Source organism: Penicillium griseofulvum, assembly GCF_001561935.1.
Source record: "Penicillium griseofulvum strain PG3 chromosome Unknown contig_79, whole genome shotgun sequence".
Taxonomy (NCBI): domain Eukaryota; kingdom Fungi; phylum Ascomycota; class Eurotiomycetes; order Eurotiales; family Aspergillaceae; genus Penicillium; species Penicillium griseofulvum.
In genome coordinates, this window is record NW_024467420.1 from 1,180,092 (window position 1) to 1,191,702 (window position 11,611).

The 11,611-nt window shown below is 52.7% G+C and overlaps 4 protein-coding genes across 4 annotated transcripts; 2 read left to right on the forward strand and 2 right to left on the reverse strand.

Moving 5' to 3' along the window:
• Window positions 1-466: 466 nt before the first annotated feature.
• Window positions 467-1,546, forward strand: tpcE (Zn(II)2Cys6 domain-containing transcription factor tpcE; the record flags this gene model as incomplete). Its single annotated transcript, XM_040788097.1, has 1 exon — window positions 467-1,546. The coding sequence occupies one exon, from the start codon at window positions 467-469 to the stop codon at window positions 1,544-1,546; it is 1,080 nt and encodes a 359-aa protein (XP_040651869.1).
• A 780-nt stretch (window positions 1,547-2,326) lies between these two features.
• On the reverse strand, window positions 2,327-3,711 carry tpcD (trypacidin cluster transcriptional coactivator tpcD; the record flags this gene model as incomplete). Its single annotated transcript, XM_040788098.1, has 3 exons — window positions 2,327-2,875; window positions 2,964-3,434; window positions 3,502-3,711. 3 exons carry the CDS (start codon window positions 3,709-3,711, stop codon window positions 2,327-2,329), a joined length of 1,230 nt encoding a protein of 409 aa, XP_040651870.1.
• Window positions 3,712-3,962: 251 nt separating this feature from the next.
• On the forward strand, window positions 3,963-5,710 carry PGRI_003860 (class I adenylate-forming enzyme family protein; the record flags this gene model as incomplete). The annotated part of the gene is made up of 2 exons (XM_040788099.1): window positions 3,963-5,417; window positions 5,468-5,710. 2 exons carry the CDS (start codon window positions 3,963-3,965, stop codon window positions 5,708-5,710), a joined length of 1,698 nt encoding a protein of 565 aa, XP_040651871.1.
• Window positions 5,711-6,170: 460 nt separating this feature from the next.
• tpcC (non-reducing polyketide synthase tpcC) lies at window positions 6,171-11,610 on the reverse strand (the record flags this gene model as incomplete). Its single annotated transcript, XM_040788100.1, has 4 exons — window positions 6,171-7,427; window positions 7,486-9,828; window positions 9,875-11,261; window positions 11,315-11,610. The coding sequence occupies 4 exons, from the start codon at window positions 11,608-11,610 to the stop codon at window positions 6,171-6,173; spliced, it is 5,283 nt and encodes a 1,760-aa protein (XP_040651872.1).
• Window position 11,611: the final 1 nt, after the last annotated feature.

The following is an 11,611-nucleotide window of genomic DNA, read 5'->3' on the forward strand; positions in this document are numbered from 1 at the left end:
TGCACGGACCTCCAGGGCTACGCTTTAGTAAAATGAATCTTTCTAGTCCTGCAGGACTTCGTACTTAACCCTGTACACCACTTGGATTTACTTTATTCGACGTTAGTTTTGCCGCCAATTATTACCCCTTAATGAATGAATTAATTTCATTCATGAATCTATCATTCAATTGGGCTATTTTCGTTTGAATTGGTGTTCCTGCCCTATGGATTGGAAATTTGGACGGAGATTCTATACCATTATTTAGGTTGTGCCTCATAGAAATATCAGTGCAGCTTGCAGTACATCTAATCAATCCAAATTCATCAGCATTGCAACACGCCAGTGGCAAATACGAGAGAGGGGATGGGCGCCTTCCCGTAGGACTTGCGCCATCCGGCTAGCCTCTCTGTTAGTATTGTAATCTTCATCAATTATGCAAATCTAGCAGAATCATCCTTCTATGATTCTTGCTCCTCACCTGGCCATGGAATCGACCCCAGCTACTTCCCTCCCAGCCCGTCCCAAGCTGCGGGACAGCTGCAACGCCTGTTCGGCCTCCAAGGTGAAATGCAACAGGGACAAGCCGACTTGCGCGCGGTGTGCGAAACGGGGTATGACCTGCGAGTATCTAGTGACTAGATGCGCAGGACGCAAGCACGACAAAACTCGGCCCCGTAGCAGCACCGGGTCCAGCAACTCACCTCAGCATCCTCCCCTACGCACCCCCGAATGGTCTCTGTCAGAGACTCCCATCGCGACATCGAGTGATTTCTCTCAACTGCACTCCTATTCCGACTCAGACCAGTTGGCCGGCTTGACAGTGGATTTTGACACCTTCCTGGGCTCTCCCTGCTCTTTCCCTCTCCTCGATCCCCCCGACAATCTATTAGCCTTGTCCAATCAATCCGCCCAGGGAAGCGCCGATAAGAGCTATCTCGATGCTCCTTTTATTTTCGAGGAAGAATTTCCTTCCCTCACAAATAACTCTATACCAGCCGCCCCCAACCCAGCGGATTCAACCGCCATAACCAGCCCCGATAACTCATCTTGTAGCTGTCTTATCAAAGCCCTCGACCTATTTCGCCAATTACTCCCCCCAGATTCCGCAACCTGCATACGAACACACACTCGAGACCGGGGCCTTACGACGGAATGCGTCGTGGCAACCAATGCAAAGACCGTCGACGCCATAACGCATATGCTGCACTGTCTATGCGCTCATGACGGCTTCTTACTAGTAATGGTGTTCATGGCCGCATTTAAAGTCATGAACTGGTATGCAGCCGCTGCCAGAGGACTGAGCCCGGACACGCAAAGGGACGCTGTGTCTGCGGGATCACTCACTGAAGATCCTGGTCGTCTGACGGCGCAATCGGTGCTTAGTGAGCTGCACCGTGTGCAAAAACTTGTGAATGCACTCTCTGCGAAGTTAAAACGCTACCAATCGGATGATAGCACGGGGGACCGGCCGTTCTCGTCGACGGTGCTGCATCAGCTGGAGCTGGACCTGAGACAGCGGCTGAGGGCGTTATCTTTGGAGATTGTTGACATTCTGCGCAGGTAACCTCTTTGTCTAGAATTGTCTACTCCTCGCTAGAGATAGGGTAATTCACCTAATTCATGTCTTTTGCAATTAGTAAATGAATTATGGCTTTTTTCAGTGACCCTTACATCTTGCGATTTGATAACTACAGGTATTCTTGCAGAACTATATTAGGAATGGAAGACATGTCATGATGCAAAAGGTTATACTTAGAAATGTCGTGCACAAATCCTTTTTCCGCCTTTTGCTGTCGACCTATAAAACTAGCATATCTAAGTAGAATGATATCCGAGAAGGCTATTAAATAGACCACTAAAAAGACCATTGAAAAGATACTGTTGTGGCATTACATGCTGGGTGGCTAGGTTATCATGGCTCAGTATAGCTATTTAGGTAGCTTCCTGTTTGCCTGTAGAACGGAACCTTCTTCTCCACTCTGCTCTTAGTATGAGATACCACAAGCTGGGCGGCTATCCGCCAAAGTTCCTTTCAGACTTCCGACCAGCAGCTAGGTATCTGGACTTCCATTAACGTGAGCAGATACTTTCTGTGGGCGGATGTGCTGGCGACATAGCAGCCTCGGCAAGCCAAGCCAAGCCGCTGCAATTCTACAAGCAGAAAAGGGGAAACCATTTTGGAGGACTGCGGGAAGATACCTCACGCGTACTATGCTCTTGGCTCTCGTTGAGGAGATGGGCCATGAGTATACATTTGTCATGGACGGGGCTACAGGGGTTAGGGCCGATGATGACAAGCTACTACTAGGCCTACTTTTGAAAAGCCACCTGGGAATAAATGAAATTACCGATCAGTACTGTAAGCATGATATCGAACCTCCAACAATACACCCGCCATGTGAGGGGTGCCCATCCGCCGTACAACCCCTAGACGGCCAGTACCATCCCCGATGCTGTTGACGATCTGAATCAGCTCTGCCATCTCCATCGCCCGCTCATTGGCGAGCTGTAGAAGCGACAGGTCGTGCAACCGAGCTACGAGCTCGCCAGTTGACTCCGCCGTGGAGCCGTGGTCATATATCAAGCGAGGCACGAGCATTAAGATCGCCGGACGTCGGGACGCCCGCGCTACAGGTAGGTGGGCGCGGAGCTCAGATGCCATCTGATCGAGGATTGTCAAAACAGGGAGTGTGGGTGAGGGAGATGGCAGTCCTATAACGTAGACATCCGCATCGTGGACATTCTGTAAGGTGCCCTGAGTTCGATTCTGGAGTGTTATGCGTGGACAGACTCTATCGGGTCCTACGTCGCCGTCGGTCTGGACGATGAGGCGGAGGAGGTTCGGAAATTGATTTGCCAGACTACGAATGGCTGGAATCGCGTATGTTCCGGACTAATACCTGTCAGCCTTTATTTGTAGATTTTTATCTTCTAGACCACAGTAGAGAGATATATAGATGGAGAGAGAGAGATAATGATACCGTCACCACAGTCGCACCTCCTAATCCCGCCCAGTCAAATTGATCAAGCGGCTCTAATGCATTAACATCCGTGTGGCCTAGCCCGTACTGCAGGTAGGCAGACGATTGCCGCTGGACCTTGGGCTGCTGTGCTGACGCCGTAGTCATTAATAAAGAGGCGGAGACGGGGTCCCGACTGGTAGCGGGCATCTGTAGGGCAGCCGGGGCGGCCATCTCGGCGAGAAACATGGCTGCATCAAGGTATGACGGTCGTGTCACAAAGTGAGCTGACAGAGTACTATGCGCGACATGGCCTGGTTCCGGCTCGTGCAGGAATCCCGTCGTCGCTACCATGCGGACCACCCGACGCAGATGTGACTCCGGAATCCCGGCTAGTTCGGCCACATCTTCGAAGGGGACACTGTGGGAGAGAGGGATACAGGCTAAGACTTGGAACTCGCCAAGCCAGTGAATACAGGCGAGATATTGATTCTGTTGAATATGTTAGAATTCGAAACATGGGTGGATTGAAAAGAGATAAATAGAAAAAGAAGCCAACCTGCGTCGCTAGCTGCTGGATAAAGGCCCCCGGTTCGTTGAGGAGGATTTGAATCTGGGTCAGATTAGAGAGAATTAGCTGTCGCGACTGTTGTATTTCTGTTCGCGCTTTTGTAAAGAGGGAGGCTTGGGTATGGAAAAGGCGATAGTAGGAGGTTAGGGCTTGGGCTGCATTGGAGAGTTGACTGGCGTATCCCTCGAGTTTTTCCATTTTATTTTACTCTTTCATTCGGCGATTTTAAGTGTAGATATATTATACGTGAGGGGAAATTCTGAATACAATGTTTTTTTTGGCGTCGACTAGTCTACGCCGGAGAGCGACATTGACCCCGACAACTTGTCGGATTCCGGGGGTGGTGGCGGCTCGTACTTTATAAAAGAAGAAATCCCTTTGGCGATCACGTCGAGGATGTAAGGGAATCTTACCATCCTCTCCAAATTCAAATTGGAAGTAAAAGTGCAATGGCAAAAATAGCCGAAATCGACGCTGGCCCTCTGGTCAATGATCATCCCTCGGTCTTTTGGCACATCGAACAGGGGCTACGTCGGGGCCCGCACGCCCCGGCTGTGGTATGCATTCACCAACCTTGGGATCAGCTTATTGATATCGTCCCCATTGGAGAGAATACCGATCAGACCCTGTGTCTCACACTCTCATATCACCAATTACATGAAGCGGCACTTGCGCTGGCAGCTGGTCTTCAGGCCCGGGGTATTCGGCCCGGTACCCGCATTCTCACGCTAATCCCCAATGGTGCGGAGTATGCTATTCTCCTCTGGGCGTGTGCGCTGCTCCATTTACCATTCTCATCACTGGATGTGTCCCTCTTAGACGACCAAACCCAAATACCGATCCTGAATGACCTCCAACCGGGTATCATCGTCACGCCAGATGGACACGGAGCAGAGATCATAAATGCGTGGATTCAACCACCACCCCTCCACATCTCCCTGAGTGCAAGCAGCGGAACCGACAATTATTGCGATTCGTTTTCGCAGCTCGTCACACAGGGCCAAAATGCCCCCCTAGACGAGACCAGTCTCCTCAACATGGCCCGACAGCACGATCCAGACCGCATCCACTCAATCCTCTTCACATCCGGCACCTCTGGCCGACCGAAAGGCTGCCCACAGCGTGTTGCCGCCATGACACACGTGCTCGAGCATCTCTCATGGCTCATTACGCCGGAAAACGCGACATCCGTGCTGCAGCAAGCGCACAACTCGCGCGCCATTGCTCCCGCTCATACTTTGCAGACCTGGCGACAGGGTGGAACCGTCATAATGGCCGAGCAGAGCTTCGCTGTCGCGGATACCCTAACAGCGCTGCGGAACCACGCTGTGACATTTCTCGTTCTCTCGCCCGCTATGGTGCATGCCCTGGCCGGCGAGTTGGACGGCCAGTCGACAATAACCGACTCCGTCCGCACCGTGCATCTTGGTGGCGACGCCATCACACATGATGTGCTCCGAACTTGTGCGAGTCTGTTCCCAGAAGCCCGTGTCTGCATCAGCCATGGTATGACAGAAGGTCTGGGATTTTTCGAGTGGCCATTCAATAAAGATACGGAGGAAATTCCGCTGTTCGGCGAGATCTGTCCGACGGGGGCTGTGGCGGTGGGAACGCGATTGCGGATTTGGGACGCAGATCGACGGACTGTCGCTTCACGGAGTCAGCCTGGTGAGTTGCAGGTCCAATGTGATAGTGTCATCCGCGAGTATCTCTTAGGTGGTGGGGATGACGTATTTTATTCCGGGGACGATGGACGATGGTTCGTCACGGGTGATGTGGCTGTCATGGATGTTTCCGGGCTGGTCTTTATCCTGGGCCGGGTCAAAGATGCCATCCAGAGGGGAGGGAAGACCATTATGCCGGCAGCAGTGGAGAGCTGCCTGGAGAAATACACGGGGGGTCAGGTAAGAAAAGAATGTACGTTTGATCGATATATTATCTGATGATTTTGTAGGCTGCTGTTGTCGCATATCCTACTATCGACCCCAAACCGATTGCCGTGGTTAGTGACTTGACGGGCAAGACCGAAGACCAGATACGCTCTCATGTTGTGGATATCTTGGGTCAGGGCTACTCGCTGGATCGAATCCTGTCGCTGCAGCAGGTTGGGCTTTCAAAATTTCCAGTCAATGCCACTCACAAGGTGGTCCGCTCTGAGGTGCAGCGGGCTGTTGCGGAGCATCTCTCATTTTCCTGAAGGTCTTTGGACTTGATCGAGCGTACACGGAGAACAGGTAGGAATGCAAGTTGAGTTACTATCCTCAGAGAACTCCACCAAGACGTACATATCTGGTTGGTTTCTAGAGGGAATTTCCTAGAATATGTGTATCAAAGGCTATACATAGAAAGGTCGTTTGCAGGAAGCCTTTTCCTGCCTCGACCTATCTAACAGAATGATATCTGAAAAGATGACTGAAATGACTTCAAAATTCCGCTGATGCGTACGACAATTCTTATTGCGCAATAAATAAGAAGTGAAGAGAATGAGGTAGTGCTGCATGATCAGCATGTCAGCTCCTCCAAGGATTCAACCTTGGATGGACTACCAACTAGCATATTTTACGCGTTGAATCCTGGGAGACAAACGATATACCTTATTGGTCACGATTGAATTTACATGTCAATTTCATCCAACTCAAAAGCAAAGGGACTCAAAATCAATTATAATACTCCTCCAACCACGCTCGCAAATCCCCTACTGTGGGATACTCCAAAAACAGACTCCCGCTGACAGTGATACCTAGCTCGTCGCGGAATTTCTCTGAGATCACCAAACTCATCAGACTGTCGACACCCAAACTGGCAAAGTGTGCGTCGTCCGCCAGATCTGAAAGCTCGAGGGCCCCCTCTTTGGCGATAAGGGCGATCGCCTTGGCCGTGGTGCTGTCGGAGTCTGTCTGGGGCATGTTGGTGGGCGCTGGCACCGGCACTGCGGTTACTGTAGCTGCCACTGGAACTGTAGTCACCGTGGGCACAACTGGAGCTGTAGGTACTGGCGGTAGTGCCGTGCCTCCAGCAACCAAACCACCACCAGACACCGCAGGCTTGACAGACTTGGCCACGTTTGGTGCAGATGTCGGTGTAGCACCGGCATCTGGAGCCGAAAAGAAACGATTGAGCAGGATACGTGGGTACCGTCGGAACTTGATACCCCCAACCATGCCGAGAATGAAGCCCCCCTGAAGTATATAAACATCGCCTAGATATACCGACGGATCCTCCGGTGTCGGAATCATCTTGGTATACGAGCGGTAAGAACCACCCGCCACAAGCGGACTCGCAAATCTCATACTCTTCCAGCCAGGAGTGACACAGAAGTTGTTCTTGGTGTCGATCGCATCTGATACGTTCATAATGAATCCCGCCAGATGAGCGACGCTATCAATGAAGAACGGCGGCACAGTCCATGTCCCATGATCATTCTGTGCTAACACTACATCGGCATAGGCTTCTAGCTCGTGCAGCACCACCGACTTCATCCCCCGGTATTGCGGCGCATAATCCACTAGATTGTGAGCGAATAGCTGGTATGCCATGTTATGCGAGAACCGCGTCGCCTGGCCAGTATCTGCTAGACGGCCTAGTTCCACGATCCGACTCTGAATCAGGTGCGCTAGGGGCGCCCATGACATCTTCCACACGCCTGGGTCCTCGTATAGAAGTGTCGCGCTAGCAAATGCCTCGCTGGTGTCCCCGCGGCTGAGGTTGTACCAGTGGAGATTGACAACGCCCGAGTTGATATCGGGTGTGCCTGCGGACACGCGGATGCGCTGCGGTTTACTGCGGTCCTTCTGCGCGACAAGCCCTTGGAGCACTTCGAGGTTTGAAATGTTCATGTGGTTGTTTTTTAGATCGGGCCGCATCTTTTGCAGAAGGTAACGGCCGAGGGTGTACGCAATATCAGCGTGAATAGACTGCTCTTCTGTCAGCCTATCTTCTTGTCAAAAAAAGGGAAATGAAAATAATACATACCGATGTAACAACCCCACAGTCATTCATACGATGGCCATTAGCCGCCTCCAGGAACTCTGTCTGCATCAGGTCCGACTCCATGATGATCTGTCCAGTTATTCCCTGGATAGTTTCCTCGACGATTTGTTGTACTGCCGACGTGAGGGAGCTGCTGGGAACAGGAGAAGGTTCCTTTTTCTCTTCTTCGTAAAACGTATTCCCCTTGGTGAGAGCCCAATTCCCATTATACTGGATCCAGTAATTCTTCTGATTCCAACTATACGCAGGCAAATCCAGCAAACACAGAGCGCGCTCAAACGGACGATGGAATTCACTCCATCCGACTGGGACACCGGCATTGTGCAGCGTTGACAGACTCTGCGCCATGGTACACCAAGCGTTCTCACCGCGACGCAGCGACGGCGCCGCCGCACAAGGACTATCGAGGGTTGCCTTGACAAACCCAAGACACACCGGATGAGGTCCAATCTCAACCCAGACGGTTGTATCGTCGATGAGACCCATATCATGGGCACAATTCAGCGCTGAACGGAAGTTGACAGGCTCACGCGTGGCCCGCCGGACGTACGACGCATTAAAGGTCTTCTCGTCACAGATGACACGGCCTAGCAGGGGCGACACGACTGGCAAAGTTGGTGTCTGGAAGAGCACGCCGCTCGCCGCCAGGGCCTCAAAGTCGTCGAGGATTGGATCCGTCTGGGATGAATGGAACGCGAAAGCGACGTCTAGATTCAGACATCGGAGACCCTTGGACTGGAGTTGCGCCGAGACAGCGTCCATCTCCGCCTGAGTTCCGCTGAGAACTGTATCGGTGGATCCGTTGATACAGGCGACTTCGTAGGATGTGTTGGCATATTCGGCAATGGTCTCCAGGGACGCTCGCACTGCAACCATGCGATGGCTACCCATAGCACATTTCTTCTCCAGGAGGCGTGCGCGCGAACCCACCAAAAATATGGCGTCACTAGCTGAAAGCACACCGGCAACGTGCAACGCAGCGTACTCGCCTAAACTGTGTCCGATAACTAGGCTTGGGGTGATTCCGAGCGTTGCCCAGTAAGCGGAGAGCGCCATCTCGGTGGCAACGAGGGCTAGCTGTGTGACGACGGGTGAGTGTGCGTGGTCCTTGTCGTGACTCCCGTCGATGGCTGGAATGAATGATGGGAATCCCTGGCGCTGGGATAGAGTGTCCAAGTGCTGGATCTGGGCCCGATAGGGCGGGCAGTCGTGGTACAGCTCGACATGCATCGACTTGTAAGAGGCGCCTTGGCCTGTGAAGGCAAAAGCAATGGACGGAGACCCAGTCGTGGACATGGCTTTGTGGGTGTCAACCGACGCCAGAGAGGAAGTCAGCTGCTTCCTGAGTTGAGCCAGGTCTGAGCTTACAACGGCTAAACGGTGGTTGTGGTGCTGTCGACGGGCAGTGGTTGTGTACGAGAGGTCAGCCAAGGACACATCTAGGTGTGTGTCTAGGTACGCGAGGAGATTCTCGATGTTTCCTCGAAGGGAAGCCTTGCTCTTCGCCGAGATAGCGATAGGATGTACCGAACGGGGGTCACACCCTGATCTAGTACGGATGGGAGCATCCTCAATGGCGACAGTGGTGTTGCCGCCTGCGGCGCTGAAGTTGTTTACAACAGCGATACGTCGTCTTTGAGGGAGACGAGGCCATGGCTGCGCCTCGAAGGGGATGCGCAGCTGGCGGGTGTCGAGGTCCTTGGGGAATCCCGGGTTAAGAGAGTTCTTGATCCCGATATGTTTGGGAATGGTATTCTTTTGCATCATCATCAGCACTTTGATTAGAGCTGTCACGCCCGCCACCGCCTCTCCGTGTCCGACGTTGGATTTGACCGCCCCGATATGCAGCGGCTGCTTAGTAGTGCGTCGCCGTATAGCCGGGGCGAACACCTCACTAATAGATGCGATCTCAACAAGATCGCCAGCTTGCGTGCCGGTGCCATGCATTTCAACATAGCTTACGTCTAGCGGATCGACACCGGCACGGCTCATCACCTGGCGGTACAGGTAGGCTTGGGCGCCAGCATGGGGATGTGTGATGGAGACAGCCTCGGCCGAATGGTTGGTGGCTGCCGCGAGAATGACGCCGAGAATGTTGTCATTGTCAGCCTCGGCATCTTCTAACCGCTTCATAACGATGGACCCAATACCATCAGCGCGGCAGTAACCATCGGCTTCGGCATCCCATGTCTTGCAGGCATTGGGCGTTTTTGTCAGGAAGTGGCCGTGGCTGAGGCCAGCAAAAGCGTCCGAGTTTGTTAACACGTTCATCCCTCCGGCGACGACTGTGTCGGTTTCACCATTCCACAGCGACGTACAGGCGGTCTAAAATGTCAGTTAAGGAAGATTTACATACAAAAATGGTACATACCTGAATGGTCGCTAGACTCGACGAACACGCGGTGTCGATGCTGAAGCTTGGCCCAGAGAATTTGAAGAAATAATTGATACGACCCGGTCCGAAAGCCCGACACCCCCCAGGGATGAAATATGTGCTGATTTCTTGCGCTGTATTTACTTCGCGGTAGTCGTCACTGGCCTGACCGTAAAAAGTGCCAATGCGATGCAAGTTGGTAGCCGCCGTGCGGTTGGCGACGTAACCTGCCTGTTCCAGCGCCTCATAGGCAGTTACTAGGGCCAGACGCTGCATGGGATCAGTCTGCTGGGCCTCGCGAGGTGACATGTTGAAAAAGGCCGCATCGAACAGGCCCGGTTCGTCAATGAAGCAGCCGTAAGGTGTATGGCTAGCATTGACGCGCTTGCCTGCCGGGTCATAGTGCGTTTCAACGTCGAATCGATCCGCGGGAATCTTCCTGTGGACGTCCATGCCAGAGGCTAGTAAGTCCCAGAACTTTTCTGTGTCTGTGGCACCTCCTGGCATGCGACAAGACATGCCGACGATGGCAATCTTCGACTGGGCGGGGCCTCGAGGTGTATACGGAATCATCGAGGGCTGAGTTGTCCATGCAATGACGTCCTCCGTCGATGTCTCCAGTTTGGCTGCTATCAGGCCATTGACCAGGTCGCGGGCGGCGAGGGACATACGGAACACAAAGACCCGACAGTCCAATGCGGCGAGGTTATCGGCCTCGTGTACTAGTCCCTGGATTACCTTGTCCCAGAGAATTGGCTGTGTAAGAATTTCCGAGACGATCTCTTTGAATAGTTCTTCCGCCGTCGCTGCGACGTAGGGCTTTGTTGCGCTAGTCGAGAATACAGGAAGGAAGGGACGAGCCATGGAAGACATTGTGTCCGTTTGCACGACTCGGGCCACGTCCTCAGTCTTGTAAATGTGTTTTGCATGACACAGGCCACTATAGACAGGAAGGGCAACAAACTTGCGATCCCGGAAAAAGTCAGCGGTACGAAAGAGAGCTTTCAGTCTCGCTGGTGGGCCGCTAATAGTGACCGAGGTGGCATTGAGGGCGCTAATGAAGATTTTGCTTGCTTCGGGAGTTGACTGCTGGGCGTGGATTGTATCCAATTCTTCTTGGACCTCAGAGACTGCCACGTCTGGAAGAACATATGCCCAGCTGTCTGGGGAGCCGGTGCCTCGGGGCTGCAATGTGTGTGAGACCTCGCCCACGAGGACCCCGAGACGAAACGCCAGTCGAACTGCCTGAGCACCGCTGGAAGGAATGTCGGTCACAGTTGGGGCACATGCTATAGCCCCCGTCACCATGAGGCCGATGCCCAGCCCAGCTAAATATGTCCTGATGGTGGTATGGTCAAACTCGTGGGGTGTATTCTCGTAGTAACTGCAAGACTATGATTAGAGACAGTCTGAGGGAGATGAGTTCCATTGACATACCCGATGAGCGAGGACAACTGGACTACACAAAGGAGCACACCGTCAATGGATCCAGCTAGAGGCCCTTTACGCAAATCGGTATAGTTGGCCAATTCAAGGACCGTTTCAAACGCCGGAACCAAAGCCCGTAATTGGGTGGGCAGCTGGCGCACCTCGTCTCTGACGGCTAAGGTGGCCTCGTGGATAAAACGAGCAACAATAGCATGTTGTGCATTTTTGCTGAGGTTGTGGAGTCGTCGGAGCAGTTTCTGCAAGTCATCCGCAGGGAACTCGTTGCTAAAGTACAAAATCTTCATT